General features: G+C 50.6%; 1 protein-coding gene across 2 annotated transcripts in view; it reads right to left on the bottom strand.

Annotated features, from left to right (window-relative positions):
• The window catches only part of PDIA5 (protein disulfide isomerase family A member 5), a 91,367-nt gene that overhangs the window by 12,282 nt on the left and 57,008 nt on the right, over positions 1 to 22,077 (bottom strand). For both annotated transcript variants that reach the window (XM_032335195.1, XM_032335202.1), the window contains exons 9-13: positions 21,793 to 21,884; positions 21,632 to 21,703; positions 15,124 to 15,260; positions 2,706 to 2,776; positions 2,026 to 2,186 (exon numbers count right to left, since the gene is read on the bottom strand). In XM_032335195.1, the coding sequence (XP_032191086.1) occupies positions 2,026 to 2,186; positions 2,706 to 2,776; positions 15,124 to 15,260; positions 21,632 to 21,703; positions 21,793 to 21,884 (533 nt within the window). The remainder of the gene's footprint in view (positions 1 to 2,025; positions 2,187 to 2,705; positions 2,777 to 15,123; positions 15,261 to 21,631; positions 21,704 to 21,792; positions 21,885 to 22,077) is intronic.

The raw sequence follows: 22,077 nt of genomic DNA, 5'->3' as shown, positions 1-22,077 counted from the left end.
CTCTGAGCACTGCCACACCACACACCTTGCTAAGCACAGGAGTCTAATTTAATTCCCTAGACAAGTCTTTGGGAAAGTGTTGTCTTCATTTTCCAGATGGGAAGCTGGGGCATAGTGAGGTCAAGCAAATGGCCTGGGGTCACCATCGGAGTGCGGGCTCTCAGAATCCAAAACCCCTGCTTTCTCCCAAGTGCTTTTCAGGTGCTCAGCAGCAGGGACAACGCACAAAAGGGACACAGATCCTCGGGGCTCCCTACCTGCGTCCAGGCCACTCCAGATTCCCTGGGCTCCCTAACCACAAGTGCAAGTCCCAAGGACTTGCCTGAACCCCCACCTGGCTAATGCTCTCTGGGTACCAGCATCGGCCCCTGATGCAAGCTAGCGAGGCAGGTGTGAAGAGCAACCTGCTTCTGACACCGAGAGGCCCAAAAGGGTAAGTACCTCGTCTCTTCTGGAAGTGAACCACTGAACCTGCTCCCGGTGATGAGCAGGACAGAGCGGGAGGAGCTGAGACCAGGAGCTTGCTAGCACCCTCACCTCCTCCCAGGAGCCTCTCCTGAATCTAGTGGTAACTTTGCTCCCAATCTTATTAAGCAGGTATTTCTTAAAACAACGGCTAAGGGTTCCAATTCCCAGCTCCCAAATCAAAGCCTCAGGGACAGCAGGCCCAGAATCTGTACTTTAAAGGAGCGCCTCAAAACCAGGTGGCACATGCGTACACCCAAGTTTGAGCACAAACATCCTAATAAAGGAATTCGATTTGGACACTGCTATTTTGGACAGTTCTCATGTCACATTCTGACTCTAAAGTCTTGGTTGTCACTTGGGCATCCTGATGCTGGGTACCAGGAACCTCCGCAAAGGCTGGAATATGTCTTCTTTTACTTTATCTTCCCCTACCCCGTGCTAAAATGAGGAAATATTCTCAAATATTCAAGCTCTATGTGAGTGAGAGAGAGAGAGAGAGAGAAAGTGTATGTGTGTGTGTGTGTGTCTTGGGGGAAGAGTGTAAGACAGGAGAAAGTCTCCTTAACTACAACTTAACAATTTCTGGCTCTCTAGCAAGGCCTGGGGCTTCCTCCACACAGGACAACTGTGTGATGCTTCCTCTCCCTCACAGGAGAAGGAAATGCTCAGAACTGCAGGTTCCAAAGACCTTGGGGAAGTGGGAGGTCCTTGGGCTAGTAATTACGAGGCTACTCAGGTTCTCTGGACTTGTAGGCCGTTATAGGCTGAGCTGTGCCCTGCTCCCCATTCACATGTTAAAGTCCCAGCCCCCAAGTACCTTGGAATGTGACTGTCTTTGGAGATGGGGGTCTTTAGAGAGATGATTAAGTTAAGATGACGTCACTGGGGTGGGCCCTACCCTAATCTTACTGGTGTCCTTCAAGAAGAGATTAGGACTCAGACACAGAGGGAAGACCCTGTGAAGACACGGAGTGGAAGACAGCCAAGGAGAGAGACCAACCCTGCTAACATCTTATCTTGAACTTGTGGTCTGTGGAACTGTGAGAGAGTAAACTCCTGCCATTGAGCCGTAAGTCTGTGTTTCCTGTTGTGGTAAATCAGCAAACTCCTACACAGACCGAGGGAGCACTTGACCGTCTATGTTCTCAACCCCAAACCACCACAGGCTGACTCGTGGATACTCCCAGAGGTCCAGTCAACCACTAGCAGACCTGGGCCTGAACGAGTCCAGCTCTGAATGTCAAGAGCTGTGTATGTCCTTCAGCCATTTCAAACAGATGGAGTAAGATGCCATGATGAAGCCTGGGGCTAGGACACAGGGAAGGGGGGATCCCTCAAGAAGAAAAACATGCCACCCACTGCCCCCGGTACCAGTGAAACATGCTGGGTGAAGACAAGTGGCCTGCACACCAGAGATGGCTCTGGAACTGGGGAAGTCAAGTCCACCTTGGCTCCTGTGGCCCTGAGGAGCTCCTCAGGGTTCCTCTGTGTCCATGGGGCCAGCTCCAGGGGCCGGCAGCCAAGAGTCGGATGTGCTGCTGAGCCCGCCACACTTACTTTCGCATCCAGTCAATAAAGTTCTTCTTTGTTCTGAGCGCAGGCACTGCGGATTTCTCTCCATTCTTAAAATACTTCAGTGTGGGAAACTCGGAGATGTGGAATCTCTCTGCCAAGGCCTTGTTGACGGTGGCATCGACAGCTGCAAGGACACCAGAGCTCTGGGATGGGGGAGAGGCCAACCATGCATCACAGCCTCAGACACGGTGCCGGCAGAAGAGGAGCCCAGATGCCAGCCCCCAACCCCCCACAGGACCTGCCAGCACTTCTCTGGGGTGGCTGGCCCCCAGGGCTCATACATCCCCAGGATACGTCCACGGGTGTCCACGGTTTATTTGTGGACTGAAGGGAGACTTTTAAATCTGTCCTACCAGCTGGACTGTGTAGACCCTGGCTGTTCCCAAGAGCCAAGGTCCCAGAGAAAAGAGGATGAACTCTGGGGCTTCACCCCAGGGCCACAACCTGGCGGAGGCCACATGGACAGGGTGGGAACAGGAACTTAGAGTCACTCTGCGCCCCTCCATCCCAGGTAGGGGCCCCTCCGACGTAAGACATGTGTATTTGGGGCGATGAAGTGCTGTAGACCTCCGGGAGCTTGCAGGGGAAAGTCCCTGCAGGGATCCGTGTCACTGAGTCTTCAGAGAAAAATGGTGGGGGGAGGTTCAGGAAAGGAAGCTTACGTCTGCTTCTCCGTGGAGGACTTCCGCTGCGCTCTCAAACTCTGGCTTCATTTTCTTACAGTGTCCACACCCTGTGGGAAGCAGAGAAACCACTCCCATGGCACGGAGGCTCCAGTGAGGTCCCCTGCCTCTGTAAGACAGCGGCGCCCTATTCCCAGACACCAGGGGCACCTGAGAGAAAAGCAGCACCAGCGCAGAGGACAGAAACCTTTCCCCTAATCCACTCAGTGCGGGAGTGGGAGGGCGTGCCAGAGGCAAAACCAAAGCAACTACATAAAAAATACTGGCAACATACACACATATATATATAGGTCCTGAGGGCCAGGCACTGCTCTAAGTGCTTCAGAGCCTCACAACAGCCCTACAAAGGTATAAGCTGATATTATCTCCATTTTACAGATGAGAAAACTAAGGCACTAAGAAGGTAGGCAACTGGCCAAGGCTACAGACACAGCCACCAGCAGTGTGTGCCTCCCAGCCCCATGCTGCTACCCCTGTCATCCCCCCCACTCTCTAGGCAGAAGGGGTCTGCACCTTGAATTGGGAATAAGCATTCCCAGAAGCAAGAATACATTCCAACTGTTCCCACGTGGGAGGACGTATGACAGGACAGGCGCAGGGATCTGGATCATCGTTTCCGAATGCCTCTTTCTGGGTACAAACACTGCTCTACCCTCTCCTTACCACCACGCAAACTCAGTAGTGTCACGAATAATCAAACATGATACATTAACAAGTAAATGATCACTTTGATAGGTGACGTCAAGACATTTGCAAACAACTTTTGTTTGCATAAAGAGTACTTTCTGGCTTTTAATGCTGCAGGGGCTGTTCAGCGAGGTGGTCCAGACTGGCTCAGGCCCCCACACAGCCAGCTTCGCGATCTTTCCAGACAGGAAGCAGGCTAAGCAGCAGACGGGGCAAACCACCGCCTTCTCCTGACGGGGGCTGCTGTGTGGCAGCCGACAGCACCGCGATTCTCGTAACTGTCTCGAGAAAGAGGGAGGCAGACAAACCTCCAGGATTAGCCGAGGACACCTCTGACAGCCTCTAGAAGCCATTGAGCCACAGAATGGGCATTCCTGCTTTCATTGGAGCAGGGGACTGGGACAAAAGTGCCTCTCTCTTCCAGGTCATTCCCGCAGAGCCCAGCTGTAGGTGGCAGTGGGACACAAACCTGTCTCCTCTGCTGCTGCCCATTCCCACCTTCCTCAGTCCCTGCATACCTGTCCCTTGTAGGGACAAGGGGTCCACAGTGGCTATGCTGCACCCACCAGGCACACTGACAGTAGAAACTGTAAATGATCATCCAGCTCCCCGGCTGGAGAGCTGCCGAGCTCCTCGCCTGGACAGAGCACTCGGGAGCCAAGACATGACCCGTGGACGGAACAGTCCCCGATGGCATCCAGCCCAGGGAGCAGCTACGATTCTCAGCTGCAACAGCATTTTGACCCTTCTCAAATGGGCCAAAAAATGAGGGACACTACAGCCCACTCAGGACTTCATGAACCAGAGGGGTGACATGGTTGTCATGAAATTGAAACACAAGAATGTTGTTTTCCAGCTAGAAATATCTCATGCTATCACAACCATTTGTTACATTCTAAGCCACCAGGTTACAAAGGTTTTTTGTTTTGTTTTGTTTTAGTAAGGGGGTTGTTTGGAACTGAAAATGTGTTTTCCCCAAAGAAACAATTTAGAACAAAGATTCCTTGCAGATTTTCAGGAACAGCCACAAAACCCCATTTAACAGAATGTGCCTGAAGCACACAGAGCACGCACTGCTACTTCTACTCCACTGAACCATCGCCCAGATGGAAAACAGGCAGCCCACCGTCCGCCACCCCGGCCTCTCCCCACGCTCGCTGTATAGGCAATGGCTGCCCACAGTGGTGAATGGAGAATGTCTCTTTTGGCTCAGCTTGGGGCTCTGGGCCTTCCTGGGTCACTGACACACTTGAGAATGTAATAAGTCTTCTTTTTCCCTCCTCCAATACTGATGCCAATATAGTCCAAATTTATGTATCACTTCACAGGGATCCAATCCCCTGACTGACTCCCAGATCCCAGGTTAAAAGCCATGGCAGACAAGGCCCAGCTCTGAGGCATTTACTTTCCCGTGGTGCGGGTGGGCAGAAGAGCACAGAGTCGCCCCATGGGAGTTCAGGCTTGGGTTCCCTCTCACATCCATCCAGGTAATGAGATGTTCTCAGGAAGACTCCACTGACATAACATGGAATATGTAAAAATGACCTTTTTTTTTTTCCTGGTTCTCACTAAAATAAAAGGAATAAGTCATTTTGGGGGGGGGGGTTATGGTGGGAATGAAGGGATTCTAGACTCTTAATGGGGATCCCCCTGCCTACCTACCTCCAGGCGGACAGCTCCCTGCAACCCACTCCAAGGTACCAAGCACCCCACTGGCCTCTGCTAGGCTGGTGTTCCCTGTCTGGGGTGCTGGAGGCTCACCTAACATGAAGACAAGTCGAGAAAAGGAAGCTCACTCCTGGTGCTGATCTGTCACCCAAGAATTCAGCCTGCCCCGGAAAGGAGGAAGTGAGTGGCTTAAGTCAGACCCACTCAGCCCAGGAGGCACAAGGGAGAACATCAGGGCAGGCCTAAAAACACCTGGGCTCAAGACTCCAGCTGGCCTCCAAAGAAGGCAGGAGAGGCAGGAAGATGTACCCCTCATCACCCTCTCCCCTAAACAGGAGATCAGTGCTGCAGTCAAGGTGGGCAGTGGGATGGAGTGGGGGGGGGGGGTGGAGGGAGGACGAAGAAAAGCCGGCCATTGCCCCTGACAGAAAAACCGTGCTTTCTTCCCCAAATATCCCAGTCAATATGGCAGGACCCGTGAAGATGAGAAAATTCACCTTCAAACCTTTATGAGATTCTGGCCCTTTGATGTCACTGCCCAGATGAGGTGGCAAATAGACTCCATATCACTGGCCAGCTTCTCTCAGTGGTGGGCCAGAGGTACAATCTGAGCTCGAGAACTCGCTCACTGGGACGAAGGGTCTGTCAGACAGAGGAGGGAGAGGTAGAAGATATGCCAGGAAACGTCCAGACTCTCTAGCTTGCACTCACGCCTCTCTCCTGAACTTCCAGCTCAGTCTCCCAGGACTCTCCTTAAAATAATGAAAGTACTTGCCCTCTGTCCTGGGCTTCCACACACTTTCTTTGGCAGTACAGGGTGACAGACAAGACAAAGCTCCTTAGAGCCAGAAGTGGTGGCTCTGGGAGATGAAGTGACAAACGTGGGGCCTCCATACGGGATGAAGGTGGAATTTCCGGCTGGAGTTCCCATCACCATGTCCACATGAGCCCACCTTTTCTCCAAAGTTCTCCTGGCCCCCAGAACCCGCTCCTCATCACCACAACCACCGCCCTGATGGACCAGGCATCTCCACACAGTGCCTACCAAGCTCCGGGCCCTGCTCTGAGTCTTCAGTTCATTCCACCCCACCAAACCGCCCACTCCTCTTCCACTCACAAAGTCCTTCTTATGCATACATTTCCACGCCATTTAATTTTGGCCAGCCTTGCGACTGTTCCATTGCTGTCCTCTGATACTTAGGAGCAGCCAGGACATCTTTTCAAGACAAATCAGGTTACACTCCCTCGGCTGTAACTCTGCAATGGCTTCCCGTCAAAGGCAGATCAAAATCCAGACCCTACGATGGCCACAGGCCACGCACCGTTGGTCTCTCCTACCCACCAGCTGCAGCTCCGGTGGCCTCCCTCTTGTCCTCTGCTCCGCAGCCCGTGGCCTTCTTTCTGTTCTATCAGACCAAGCTCCTTTCCACCTCAGGGCTCGTCACGTACAGTTACCTGGAACACGATCTTTCCCCCAGGTCTGTGCATGGCTGATCACTTCACATCATTCAGGCTTCAGCTCAAATTTCACTTCCACAGAGAATCCTCTGACCAGCTAACCCCAAGGAGCCTCACACATCATGTCTCTTCCAATATCCTGTTCATCTTCTCAACGGTACTCAGAACAGTTGGAGTAACCTGCTTATCTGAACCAGTCCATCCCAACCAGAGTGGAAGCTCCCCACAGGCTTTGCCATCTGTCCGGCTCACCGTCACATCCCTGGTACTGAGGATGACAGTCTGCACGCTTTTTGGATGAATTAACCTCATGGCTGGATGGTTCAGGTTTACACCTGTGTACACAAGGTTTAACTGGGTGAAATTCTTTTGGGGCAAGAGTCCTGCCTGGACATGAACAGTTGCTGATTTGACTAAACACCTCTATCTAGCATCACTGGCAGCCAAGCCCGTCACTAGGCATGTCCCCTCCCTCCCCACCACCACGTGTACACTTCTCCTGCTTCTTACAAGGTCTAGAAAACAGCTCTGGAAATCCATCTATGGATGTTGTTCTACAGCTTCTCATTCATACCCTAAACTAGCCGTGGCTTGTGCTTCCACCATGAATTCCCTCAGCAATCTGAACAAGATAGGAAGGCCAAGCAACAAGCTTCTGTAAAGAAAGTTTATGAGAAGCAGACTGGCCAGGTCCCAAAGAGGAGAAAGGTCTGGCTGCGCAAACATGTCCTCTGCTGGCACCCACCTATTCTGTAGACCCATGGGTCTTGGGTCATGCCAGCCTTGACCCCAGCCCCCAAATCCTGGGCCTGGCCTTCAGGACATCCTGGCAGCGTGGGCTGCGGGACAGCCAGAAGGGGAGGTAAGAAAGCAGGAGCAGGACTCCAGCCCACTGCGTTTTAGTGTTCTGATTGTGATTTGATAGGCCATTAAGTTTTACTGCCGAAGTTCCTTGTTGGGTTTTTATCATCTGTGTAAGTGTGCGGACGCTGATTTTCATGGCCTGGCACAGAGGCTGCACATCAACTATTTGAGCACACTCCTTTCTGGCTATGGGAATGCTGCCTCCTGTCAACCCCAAGCTTTCCAATTCCCCTGGATTACATTAACTTTAGATACACCTACAATTTTATTACAGACCAGCTATGGAGACTTTCCTGGATCCTGGAACAGGAATTTTCTAGGGAACCAAGATTAATCTGGAAAGCTCTCTTATAGCTGAGCCTCTACAGGAGCCTGGATTTTCCGATCCACATTCCTGCTGCCTTGCCTGGAACCTGGCTGAGGGCATGTGAGGGAAGTGGGGCTCCTACAGATGCCAGCAGAAACACTCATGTTCTAACATTGTGATGAGCACCCCCAGAGACCTCAGGGCTCTTCTAAGGCTTCCAGCTGTCTACACAACAAAGCTGACTCGTAGATACTCACAGATACTCTGGGGCAGACTCACACACTGACGGATGTTTCCATCCATCATGTGGCCCTCTTCGTGTGCAAAAACAGAGTGGGGTTTTTTTTCTTCCTTTGTATTAGTGGAAAATATAGATAACAGGCTTTTAAATTTTTTCTTCTAGGCTTCTATCCTAAGGAAATAATCCGACATGTGGACAAATATTTATGCATAACTGTTCTCTGCTGTGTGATTTATAATGCAGAAATACGGTAAACAACTCGAACCTTCAACATTATGGAGCTGGTTAAGTAATTTATGGTGCCATTATACAATGGAATATTATGTGACCACAAAAAGCATGTACAGAAAAGCATTTTTAATAACATAAGAAAATATAAGATAATCTTAAGAAAAATGTAAGAGAAAAACATGCATGGGGAAAAAAGGACTTAGAGAAATAAAATTAAATCCTTTCCTCCCATCTGGCACAACAGAATGAAGAATCCAGATGAATTAAAGAATGAGACAAAAAAAATATTATAACAAAACACAGGGCACTAGTTTTATATCTGAGGGGTGGATTTCCCGAGCAAGCCATGAATCCCAGAGGTCAGGGTGGGGAAAGGCAGTCTTGCAGAAGGCACAAGGGTGCAGGTTTTAACCCTAGTTCTACCTTCTTAGCTAAGCGAACTTTGGCCAGTTTCTCAACATTCTGATGCCTTTCTTTCCTAACCTGTAAACTGGGGATAATCATAATACCTACTTCATAAGATTTGTTATGAATGTTAAATGAGTTAGTATACGGAAAGTGCTTAGAAGGAATGCCTGATCCATAGTAAGTATCCCATAAATATTCTACTTACTCTTTACCACACAAAAGGTAAAACTTTTGTGCAATGAAAGGTACTACCATGAAAGTAAAAGCTGGCCATAGACTACAAAGAGAACATCTGGAACACAGAAAAGAGATAAATATTACCACCCATAAGTACAGAGTTCTAGGTCAAGAAGAAAAAGACAACCGAGTAGAAAAATGGGCAAAGAATACAAATAGGTGGTTTGCAGAAATACAGAAGGCTGACCAGCACATGAAAGGACACCTGATTTCCTGGAGGCCGTGGAGCTGTGCACAAGTTGCCCTTTTGCCCAGTTTGGCAGGAAGATGAGAGGCTGAGTGTCCACAGCTGGCAAGGATGCAGGCTCTGTCACACACAGCTGGGGCATGGCCTCTGTGCAGCTCTGTCATACACGGCCAGGGTGCAGGCTCTGTCACAGACAGCCAGTGCACAGGCTCTGTCACACACAGCCAGGCGCAGGCTCTGTCACACATAGCCAGGCACAGGCTCTGTCACACACATGGCCAGGGTGCAGGCTCTGTCCACACACACGGCCAGGGCGCAGGCTCTGTCACATGCGGCCGGGGAGCAGGCTCTGTCACATACGGCTGGGGAGCAGGCTCTGTCACACACACGGCTGGGGTGCAGGCTCTGTCACACACGGCCAGGGCACACTCTGTCACACACACATCCGGGCACAGGCTCTGTCACACACATGGCCAGGGCGCAGGCTCTGTCACACACGGCCGGGGGTGGTGGAACCTTTCTGGAGGGAAGCTAGCAGTATGTATCGAAGCTCAAGCACACATCCTGCAGCCCAGAACTGCGGTTTCAGGAGTTAGTCATAAATATTTAGAAGTGTTCCCAAATACATATGTTTACAAATGTTCATGGCATTGTTTGAATAATCAAAGGCTGTCGGCAAATGTCTATCAACAGGAAATGATTTAAAATCTGTATCTCAATGATTAAATGCTATTCAAAGATTAAAAAGACTGAGGTAGATTTATACACCAACATCTACATGTATACAAAACAATCTTCACGGCCCACTGCTAAGTGAAAAGAAGCCACAGAACAGAAAGACAGGAAATGATCCTATTTACATAAAGAATAAAAACAAAAACACTGTTATTTAGGTAGAAGCACAGACGGAGAAGGTCGTACTGACTGGTAGCAGTGGTCTGCTCTGGTCAGGGAGAAGGGTGAGCACCAAGGGCTTTCACTGTTTGCCCTACAGTCTATGTCTCCCTTGGACTTTGGATGGTCAGCAACAAAAATGCCATTATTATCCTTACGTTATTGGTACAATTAAAAATTAAAGTGATAGCACGAAGGAGTTTATGGCATGATGGTTACACAAATCTACACATCAGAAAAATAAGTCAGTTAACTATATGCTAATTGAAAAGCCTTAAAAAATAGGGGAAAAGAAACTAGAAACCAAGTGAAAAATGGTTGCTTCTGGATAATAGGATTATAGCTAGGTTTTTGGTTTTTTTTTCCGATATCATTTATACTTCTCTGTACTTTCTAGATTTTCTACAAAAGTCATATTACTTGAGAATAAGAAGGAAACTAAGAAGCAGAAAATCTGGAGTCTGACAGCAATCTGCCACCAAATCTAAAGGGAAAGCCCAGCAGCCTCCAGCACACATTTCTAAGAAAACATCTGCGGGGGGAGGATGGCATCTGGGTGGCTCAGTTGGTTGAGCATCTGCCTTCGGCTTGGGTCATGATCTTGTGGTCCTGGGATTGAGCCCTACATCAGGCTCCCTGTTCAGCGAGAAGTCTGCCTTTTCCTCTTCCTTTGCTCTCCCCTTGCTCATGCGCTCTCTCTCTCTCTCTGATGCCCTCTCTCTCTCAAATAAATAAATAAATAAAACCCTAGAAAGAAGACAGGCTGCTCCTCAGGGACACCCTCCCCAGGAGCCCCCTACGTTCCTTCTGCTGTCCCCACATGAGTGATCCTCGCTCAGGCGGTGTTATTTCAACACTGCAACCTCCTGTGGCCCAAAGGAGGTTCTTGGAGAAGGAGGAGCAGGTGGATGTTAGTGCAGCAAAGTAAGCAGGACAAGAAGAGGAGTGAACACGCGTAGTCTGACTTTTCTCCTTCAGGATGCTGCAAAAAGAAACAAAAGGCCCGGGGAGCGGCAGAAGTCTGTGTCCTGCTGCCACACCCTTTGTGGACACTGTGTCCTCTGGGGGATTGCAGAGCTGGGCCTAGTGCTGCAGTCTCCTGCACCCATGCCAGGCTCCACACTGAGGGCCAGATAAAAGAAAGGGGGAAGTGCAGAGTGACGGCAGGCTGCCCCCAGGGCTCTACGTGAGGCCCTGGCTCCGTCCTTGCCCTGTGCAGTGCACACCCTCCTCTCAGAGCCTGCTACTCACAGACTGTCTTCCCCACGAGGCTCAGCCTGATTCTGGAAGGCAAGGTCCATGGGGCAAACCCGCTTGTAAATCTCAACTCCCATCACTCCCACGGTGTGACCTAGGTCAGGACTGGAGCTCATGTGCGTGGAGGGGCCCACCCTGTGCTGGGCCTGTGCTTATTTGCTCAGTGACCACTCAGACATCAGGATGTAGAGGAAGCAGAAGGATCTGTGTGATTTCTAACCTACTCCAGCCAGAATCAGAGGGGAAAGGAGAGAAGGTGATGAGGCTGAGGGGGCAAGTGGCAGGAAAGCTGGAAAAGGGAAAGAAGCAGACCACTGGACTGCTGATGATATCCAACAATGAGGGGCCCGTGTGCCTTTCCTCAAGAACCCAGGAGAGTAGTTCCATAGGTCCCCCATGAAGGTTCTAGGCACAGAACAAAGTAATTTGCATCTGGAACCTACACATGCCAGGGAGCAGCCACCCGAGGCAGGCAACCGTCAGGTGGAAAGCTTAAGACCCTTTCTCTTCCTGGCCTTTCAAGAGCAGAACCCAGGAAGAAAGAGACACTGAGCATATACTCTGTGCATAGAAATAACAGTGTAAAGAGGGACTGCGGCTCTCTCTGGGAGTTAGTATCACGAGTGTGAATTTTCTTCTCTATATTTTCCCGTATTATCCTGTTATAATATGTACATGCATTCCTCTTTAATTACCAGAAAGTCCTAAGAATAAATTCAGCTTTTCGGTTTGGGCCCTACTATTTCAGTCTGTTGGCATCTTCAAAAATCTTACATGCAATTGTTCAATATTTTAGCTAGTTATCCTTTTTCCAGCTCTAACCTTTGGAGATTTAGAAGTATGCCTTTTTTTTTTTTTACATATATAGTTTTAACGAAACTGCTGAATAAAAAACAAGTACCACCCTCCAGCTAGAACGAAGCTAGAGTCACAGTCATTCAGCACCAAGAAGGTGGGCCACTCCACCCCTTTTCCCCCATGATAGTCAGGAAAGCACAGACTCGCTTTTGATGAAACAAGGACATGCTAGGAGCCTGGTGGTAGGTATTATGGAGGGCACATATTGCATGGAGCACTGGGTGTGGTGCACAATGAATTTTGGTTGGATCACTGAAAAAAAATGAAATTAAAAAACAAAACAGAACAAAGACATGCTAATTCATCAACCCAGTAGGCCTGTCACAAGAAACAAACCAGCGATCCTTTATATAAACTATGGTCTTTTCTGTTGACAGACCCCAGCTTGTTTTTCTAACTCTCCAGCATGGTCTGTTTCTAAACCATTCCTTGTTTGGTCTGAGATGGAAATGTGTCATACTGCTGTGATTTCCAGAATTCACCTTTTATGCACTTGGGAAACTTAGGACAGCATGGCCAGTCTCTGGCCTCCTGATGTCTGTCCTTTTCTCCTGGTTACCCAAACCCCACAAAAGTGGTTCACAACTGCTCTGGATTCCCTGGAGCTCCAGCATGAGCTGCACTGGTAGGCAGCCAAGAGTTCTCTGCTCCCAGCTATCTCCTCCTGGGTTCCGAATCCTCTCGAAAACCACACACAGTCCATCCTTTGCCAGATGACATCCTTTGCGTGCTCTTGGATACGGAGGGACTGTGCAGAGCTAGGACTTAATGGAAGCTTTAACAGGAAGCTTCACTGCATGCTTGTGTCCTGATCCCTGTCCCTGTCAGTCCAGCAGAAATAAACCCACATAGGTGTGTGCACGCATGCGCACACACACACGGGGCTAGCCTCATCAGAGGGCTCCTCCCGAGCAAACACCCACCAACAGAAGCCTCAGACGTCTCTGTTTGCTAAGTTTGAAATCAGAGTCCCCTCAACAGGGCTCTGTAAGGAGTGTGGTGGGTTTCAAAATATTTATTAATAACAATGACTGATGGGGAAAACAAAAGCTGCCATTTGGTTCCCCGTTCTCTTTCTCTAATTTAGCTCTAAACAACTTCACTGGTTTGTTTCTTGTCCATTAAGCCCTCACTGTGCCCACAAAGGCCCTTGGGTGGGGAAGGGGGGAGCGATGAACAAGATCCTTCTGGTTCAGGGAGGGAAGAGCATGAGTCATGAGGGGAAGAGAAAGGGAGGGACACTACAGACAAGCTCCAGCCCCCAGACCCTGGAGGCATTAGCTCCTACAGTGAGTTGCTCACCACCTAAGACTATAAGAAAGAACACAGACAAAAAATTCCAGTCTATGTGGTACATACTGTTTTTGGATACCACACAGGATTCATCAAAGGGGATACACACTCTTCATGCTCAGATGCATCAACCATGAACCCCTGCTCAAACCACTCGGTACTGTCGGGCTGCAAAGGACAAAGCTCCCAGGGAGGAAGTGAAAACGGCCAGTCACTACCAACCTGCTCTGTGGGGTCAGGGACGCAGGTGGGCTGATCCCAACTCCACGTACCACATGACTTCCCGCCAGCCTGGCTTCTGCCCCAGCTCTGAGATGGGCCCGAGAACACGTGTCAGCCGCGAGCATACTGTGCTGTGCTCATTAAGGCCTGGGCAGAGCTGGGGGTGAAGTGCTCTTAAGACCCCATACTTGCCCTTAATCAGGAGGCTCTCCGAAACTTAGCTTTTGGGGCAATTTGTCAGTTTTCTAAAAATTCAGAAGGGTCATAAGAAGACTTTACCTCTGGATCTGTTCAAGAATTTGGTACTTCTCAGAAAGAAGGAGCTGGGGAAATCCTGAGCAGGGAGCGATCTGCTTTCGAATAGCTCCTGACTAACCAAACCCACATGCTACCCCAAGGCAGGGGCGCGCGGAGGGGGTCAGCAGTACTGCACTTGCGGAGCCATGAACAATTTGGGCCATTTCTGTGTGACAGTCTCCTTATCTGTAAAATGGGGCTCATCCTCCTGGCCTTGAGGCACTGTGGGTAAGATGAAAGAAGGGGACCCTGCGGGGAGCTGCTTTATCGCCACAGGCTGAAACACAACTGTTAGCACACAGATCCTCACCCCCGTGCTGATGACCACTACATTCCCCGCTGAAGATGCCTCCGTGGACTGGATGGTTATGGCACTGGTCTACAAAGCAGTTATTTCTTGCTCGTTCTTCTTCTTCATAATCCTTCCCTACCATCACTGGGCCAAAGAGCCAGCAAGAAGCTCTGAGAGAAGAGCACACCGCCCCGCCCCCCGCCATATACGCACCTGTCCCAGGGTTCTGAGGACCCACCTTGCTCACCCATGGGGGTGGGGGATGGGCCCACCTTTCCCAGGAACTCTGCATCCCTGGGCCGGCATCCCTTTGCTCACCTCCACAGGAGCAATCTGCTCCCGCTTAGAAACAAATTACAATCAATTTTCCATTCTCCGTGGGAATGGGGAAGACACTGGCCTAGGAAATTCCTGGACTGCAGGCTTTCCAGTTATTACTGCAAACGCCTTCTACAGCATTCGCACATTTCCCTTCCTTGATACACTGTGGCTGCTTCAGGCTATGAAACTCTCAGGTTGAAGCGGAAGGAAGGCATTCCAGATGCTGGGGGATCTGAGGCTCTGGCCCTAGCCTCACCAGGCCCTCTTAGCTATTTGGCAAGATTCAGGGCCTGCTGGGGGCCTCAATTTCCCCACCTAGATTCGGGGGGTGATTACTATTCTAGCTGGTATCTCAGGGCCCTTCCAGTCCTAATTCCTCCAATTCTGGGCAATTTGTTTGCATTTCCCAATTTGTGCTGACTTAGAGGAAGCCGCTCAGGCCCTCCAGGTTGAGGCAAGGAGCCCTGTGGCCTGATCAGGGTGCCAGAGCTATTCCGATGGTGACGTGGGGTGGGCTGTGTGAGCTGTGGGGGTGGGGACCTCGCTTGGCACCAGGGCATCCGCACAGGGGAGGCATCCAACAGGCAAGTGCTCACTGGACACACGTCCCAGAGCAGTGCCCGCCCTATGCTCAGGGAGGAGAAGACGTGGCGGGAGGAGCAAGGTTCCACTCACATGGGGCGTGGAACATGACGAGGACAGAGGAGTGTTCCTTCACAAACTGGTCAAAGTCTTCATCGGTCAGATGATAAACGGAGCCGCCCTCATCTGCCCAGGGAGTCTCGGGGACCTGGGGCTGTGGCGGCTGCGGACTGGAAGACCAAAAACAGGCAGAGCTCAGAGCAAGCCCGGGGCCTGGGCAGCCCTTCCGAAATCCAGCCCCCTGGCCGTAGCCCCCACAGCTCGCGTTGCCTGTGGCCGGGGCTCACTGGAAACCCCTCAGTGGAGGAGCAGGGGGCTGAGCGATCTGGCCCTGCGCACCTCGCTGTCCCCCCAGAGCCACACGGGGGCTTAGCCGAATGTCTTCTTACAAACAGTGGCTTTTAGCTAGAGCTTCCCAGGCAGTTCAAGAAATTCCCCTGCCTCCCAGGAATCTGGGGGTTTGACAGCATCTCAAGCTCTTTCAAACTTCCAGCAAACCCGAAGAGAATAAATAACAACAAAGAGTGACCTTTGGCAAGGCTCACTGTTGTGTTTGGTTTGGTAGCTCCCCACAGGCAAGGGCGGAGAGTGCGGAGAGGAAAGAAAGGGTTGCGGGGGGCAGTGGTACGTGCAGTGGTAAGGAGGAAAGAGAGGCCAAGTGTCTGAAAAGGACCAAATCTGGGTCCTGGGTTCTGGGCTGGGAAAGGAGGGGGCTGTCACATGAGTGCTGCAACCTGTTCCCTGACCAGCGTGGGAGGATGGTTATGAGAAGGAAGAGTGGGGGGCCAAGGGGAAGCAAGTTGGGGGCACCCCAGCCTTGACAGCATCTACACCACATCACTAGTCCTTCCCAGAGACCAGGAACAAAGCTATCCAGCTCCCCCAGAGGCAGAGAGCTAGAGCAGGAGGAGCTGGGCTTGGAGGTCAGATGCCCACTCCCCACCTGCTGGCTGAAAACCTCGGCAGGCTGCAAGCCGCTAGCTGCATCACCAGCTGCTCCAAGGAGAGGCTTGAAGGGGCCCTCTACTGCTCCAGAGTGGGGGACAAGGCTGCCGGGGGCCACAAGCTCCAGCTACTTTGCTGCCACGGGCACCTTTGCCAGAGCCCCTTAACTGCCGTGCTGAAAAAGCCCTTTAGGATGACAAATGTGAAAAGACAACCATTGTTTTCTGTCTTTGAGAGCTTACTGTAGAAAAATGTGTACAGTGTCAGCAGCCAGGGTAGAGATCATAAGAACATGGCTGACACAACAGGATGGGCTGCCCCCACCGAGAGCCCAGGTTCAATGTCACCTTCAGAAGCCCTCCCTGCTGGAGGCCTCAGCAGGGCCTCCTAGGCCCAGGCAGAGAGACCCAGTGGGAAGGGGGCAAACCATTTCCAGCCTGTGTACATACAGCGTCACGGTGCTGGTGGCAAAATCATGCCTTGGGATGAGTCCCTAGCCAGACAACAGTCCCAGACCAGCACCCAGAGACCCAGGCTCCCGTACTTGGGCTCCAAACATCACCAATTCCACTTCAGGGAATTTATCGTTCCAGTACAAATGCACACGTGCAACACTATGTATGTTTGAAGCATTCACTGCAGACGGTGTGCCGTGCCAAAGACTAGAACAACCCAGTGCTCACTGGGAGGAAAGGGTTACGTAAGCTGCAGTCCAGCCACACAACGGGGGCTGAGCATGATAAGGAGGAACAAAAAAAGCTCTCGAAGCACTGACGTGGATAGACCACTGGGACACACAGAACAGGCCACAGTGTACTAATTTTTGCATAAAGGAGGGAGAGATAAAAAATAGTCATCCGTATTTGCTTGCATCTGCATAAAGAAACTAATCAAAAGTTGTTGCCTCAAGGGGGGAGGAGGTAGAACAGGATGAAGAAAAGCGGTGAAAGCGAGACTTTTCAATGTATAATTTTCAAGTATCTTTTAAAGAATTATTTTAATTAAGTGAATGGAATCTATTCAGAAATTAAAATAACTTTTAAACATCCTATGAGAGCACAGAATGGAGAAGCCACGGCTAAGATGCGGTACAAGCATATGAAAGCGCCTGAGAAACTTCTAGTTAAACACAGAGAACGAGAACACACTCTAAGACCACTAAAATAACAGAACAGGACTTAAAAAAACCTAAGAACCCACAGGAACAAAAGGAACAGGAAAGAAGATGATGGTGAAGAGAGGAAAAGAGGTCAGTGCAATTTTAGAAGCGAGGAAAGTGACCCAGCAAAACAGAGGGCAGAGACCTGAGGTGCAGGTGCGGACAGGGGTCCGGGGCCCGACAACCACACCAGGAACAAAGGCAAAGGCTCTGAAGGACCCCAGGGCAACACCCCTGGAAGCGGGGCCACGGCAGAGGCTGGAAGCAAGGGCATATACCAGAAACCTGAGCAGCTCGGCCCTCAGATCCTTGCCCTCAGGCTACCAGCCAGGTGAACACCCCCTCTCCCACCCAGCAGACAACCGCTGAACTTTCTAGAGAGGATTGCAAAGCTAGGCATGGTGGTAAGACGGCTCACTGCAAAGAGAAGGACTGAGTAGATGTCTGAAGCCAAACGCTATTCCTGACTTAGACCTTTCACAATCTGTCTCCTTGAAGACCGGGGCAACCTCTGACCGCCCTCACCGAACAGGCAGCACACACCCAGTGAATGCTTTCTGAATATATGATGGAATGAGAGAAAAACAGTTGAAGGAACCTGGAGAAGAGAAGACGCAGGCAACACAATAGCGATCTTCAAGTATTTCAGACTGCATCAGAAAGAGAAATTAACTTCTCTGTGGCTCTGAAGAAGAGAAGCAATGCCAACAAGTGGAAGCTCCAGAGAAGGAAACCAGTCACTGGAAGTAAGACTCTCCTCTCTAGAGCGGACTCGAGGAACGCTGGGAGTCAGACGAGCTGGGTTTGAGCCCGCTTTCCTCCATTCACCAGCTCCGGGGCTTAGGCAACAAACCTGACTTCAAACATCTACAAGACAGTGTATCTGGAGGCCTTTCTTTCCCTCTTTGCTACATCTGGACAGACAATGCTCCAGAGTAAGATACTTTAGGAATGGGTAAAGTCCTACCTGCATGTTCCTAGAGATCATTTATATGAAATGCGGAAATTGTTCCAGCAGGAGTAGATGACCCCCAACGTGAGTGAAGCCCTTGTTCTCTGAGATGTCTGAGTGGGGCTGGGGTAACAACGAGTGTTCTGAGGTCATGCAAACATGACAAGGCAAACCGCTAGGGGCAGAGTCACGGATGTTTCTATTTCCTTCCAACCCCGTGACTCCGATTTCCTGGGCTCTCCAGACTGGGGAGTTCATACAGATCAGACCCTTATCTGAGGCCAGTGCCCATGCGGTAGATAAGAAGATGCAGTAAGCATTATAAGTCCAGCAAACTTTGTGCTCAGTACGCTTCTGGCTGAAATAAAAATACAAAGGCAGAAACAACGGCTCAGTCAAAATAGACTACCGCGCATACACCCTCTAGGTGCCAAGCCCAACACAGCAGCATGAAGCCTGTGGAGAGAATGAGAAACGTAGCCAGTGGGAGCACAAGGGAGCAAACCTGCCATGATCAACCCACCCACTCCAGCGTCCTTGCACGCTCAGACCCCGAAGTCTCCACCTGGCCCCACACAGTGCCCAGTGGCCAGCCAATCATAGCAGGGGTGGGGGGGGGGGGGCGGGAGGTGAGATCTAGGTTCCTCTCTCCTGGGCTACTGAAAGTCGTGCAGAGTGTCAATAAGGCCAGATCCACGCTCATTCTTTCATACTTGGCCACACGGAAGCCCTGAGCAGCCAACAGAAAGACCAGGGGAAGAGGTGCCAGAAAGCAGGAAAGGTGGGAACACCGCCAACCACCAGGATGTGGGTCAAAACCGGTAAAGACTTAAAACACCTGCCACAGGGAAAAATCACATACACGTAGTGGGGAAAGTGAAGGATATTCACCAAAATATTACAACACATTATCTTTGGGTGGGGAAGAAGGAAGGGCTTTTCCTTTTGTTTAAATATATTTTTAGGAGCACATGGGTGGCTCAGTCAGTTAAGCCTCTGCCTTTGGCTCAGGTCATGATCCCAGGGTCCTGGGATGGAGTCCTGCATTGGGCTCCCCGCTCAGCAGAGAGTCTGCTTCTCCCTCTCCCTCTGCTGCTCCCCCTGCTTATGCTCTCCCTGTCTCTCTGTCAAATAAATAAATAAATTCTTAAATAAATAAATATATAGATAAATATTTATATGTATAAATATATATTTTATATAATATATATATAATATATCTTTCAAGTTTCTCTATAACAACATATCACACTTGAAGAGCCTTGAAAGCAAAAAATATTTCCTTAAAAATTAAGGCAGCTGGCAGCACAGACAGATCCTAGCTCTTGCTGGGGTGTGAGATGAGGGGGCTCACTGGGGGTCCTTTAGGAGGTGGTCCACTACCCTTGCTGTGTTGCGGGGGTGGGCTATAGTTATGCCTTCAGAGGAGCTGCCCCCATGAGTGCCCCTGACACAGCGATCACTGGTGGTCAGACAGCTGGACAGGGCTGCCAAGGGAGACCCAGAAGCTGTGCCCCACTTCTTTAAGTCACTCCACCAAACTTCTCAGCCTAGAGACCAGCAATGAACCAGGAACTGCTAACATTTCCTCCCCACATGGATGAGAAGAGGGAGAAAAGAAGAGGTCGGAAGTGGGGGAGGGGGCACCAGCCCTGGGCTGCTCCCGGGTCTCCGTCCAGAGCAGAGTCTGAAGGAGGAGCTGGGGTGGCTGTGGGCAGAGCGGAGGGGACAGGACAGAGTGCTAGGCTCCACTACAGAGACAATTACCTGTCTCAGAAACTCCCCTGACATGCTCCCCTTGTGTAGGGTTAGCAAGCAATTCTCGACACTTAAACAAAACAAAACAAAACAAAAAACCTAAACCTTATCCGTCCAAAAGATAGGAGTATATTTTGAAACCAGAAAAGGTCAGAGAAGGGGGAGGGAGGCAGACAGATTTTATGCTCCGGTGACAAATGAGACTGCTATTTGTTGAAACCTTTTCCCGAAGCAGAGTAAGAGGTGTCTGGCTGGAGGCGAGGACATGCTTATTATCAAATGAAAAAGGAAAACAGGGGAGTGAAGGCCCAGGTTAAAACAATGAATACATGAGAAAAGGGGCCACCTTCCCGGGCAGAGGTGGGAAACGGGCAGAGGTGGGAAACGAGGAGGGAAAGGAGGGATGGGGACAGAGACATGAAAATGCTTCCGAGGAACAAAAGATGCTGTGCACCCACGGGGTTAACGTTGGGTCTTATCTCCCAGGGACCACCCACAGGACGGAAGACTGAGAGTTTCAACCTTAGAATCTGCCAGTTTGTTTGAGGTGGGGGTGGGTACAAAATTCACCCTCCTTCCCATTCTGAAAATACACATTTTCAACCTTCGTATCTTTGCATAACTAATTCTTTTTAACCTTGTGCTGCTCAGGGAACAATGTCAGTGAATATCCACCGTGCCAGCAATTGGGGCGGGAAAGGGGGCTCCGACCAGAACCCCGGGGAGCTGCCGCCCAGAACAAGCCCCGCGCTGCTACCTGTCCACGGCAAAAGCCTGGAGAAGCTCCTTATCACTGTGCTCCACTACTCATTCATTAAATAAAGCTGAGAATAATGTCTTCCTTACCAGGCTGTTCTGAGGATTCCATGAGAATCCATATATGGTGTTTAGAATGGGCTCAGCCATGAAGTGGAGCCCAAAAAAATGTGAGCTGGTATTATTCCAAGAATTACAGACAAATAGCCACACACTGGCAGGGGCCGGTGAGTGCCAAACTGATGACAGGCAGAGCTCAAAGCAGGCAGGTCAAGTGCTTGGGATGGCCCAAGGAGGCTGCCAGGAGAGGTGGCCCCTCCCCAGCTCCCACAGTGGGGGACACAGACTCCCCATCCAACACACCAGTCAAGGACATGCCAGTCACGTGCCTAGGAGGGTGGGGGTCCAGTACGGGATACTCTGTATTATGAAGCTCTAATCATATTACAAACAAGGATCCCAAGGTTGCCACGAGGCAGCATCTGTGGGGAGTGCTCATGAATGGCAAAGCACTCCACAAATCTAAGGTATCAGAGTATTTCTTAGAAGCTTCACAGCACCTAATACAGTACAGCATTTGAAGTAAGCGTTCAATTGACAGTGCAATTTTCAGAAGGGCCTGCAGGGGAGCTTCTCTCAAAACTGACATCCTAGATGAGAAATACCCCTATCACAGGATAGACATTAAGGGGAAAAGAACTATTTGACATGCAATCACCATGGCCAGAGTCATACCAAATCCTCCCAATTCCCACAACCTAAACCCACAAAGACCCCATCTTCTTTCCTAGAGCTAACCCAGAAACCATCATTTGGGCAGCACAGTGGGACCTTTCCCTTCCGGGTTCTCCTTCCCAACCCCAGCCACAGCCCCAGCCCGGAGACTGGAGGCCAGCCCGAGGTCTAGCTGAGGCCCCTCCCTCTAGGTACAACCCTGCCCCCCACTCCCGCCAGGCAACTCTCCCACTTACTTCTTCAGCCACTCCACAATGTCCTCAGCTGTGGACCCATAGTTGTCATACTGGAACAGAAACCGTCCTTTCCTGTGAAATGTGGACAGACAAAGTGGACTCAGCCAGGGAAAACGCCATAGGGAGGCAAGTGAGCATCGGAAGGGAAGCAGGGGACTTACTCGAAATAGCAGATGGTGGGGTAGCCTCGCACATTATACTCCTCCTTGATGTTTTCAAATTCCGAGGGGTAGACGTTCATCCCAGCCAGCACCTAGGAGCAAGGGGAGAACAGGCCTATCCACACTCTGCCCTGCAGACACCCCCGCCTTGTCCACCTATCCCACCGCAAAGAGACCAAGTGGACAGAGCCTCACAGACTGACATGTAGCCCCGGGCAGTGGGGGAGTAAGGCAAACCAACCCAGCTGGGACTGACAGCCCGGAGCTCTGGAAGACAACAGGGTC

This window comes from Mustela erminea, chromosome 1, assembly GCF_009829155.1.
Source record: "Mustela erminea isolate mMusErm1 chromosome 1, mMusErm1.Pri, whole genome shotgun sequence".
Taxonomy (NCBI): domain Eukaryota; kingdom Metazoa; phylum Chordata; class Mammalia; order Carnivora; family Mustelidae; genus Mustela; species Mustela erminea.
The sequence above is the reverse complement of the archived record's forward strand: the minus strand, read 5'-3'. Positions and strand labels throughout refer to the sequence as shown.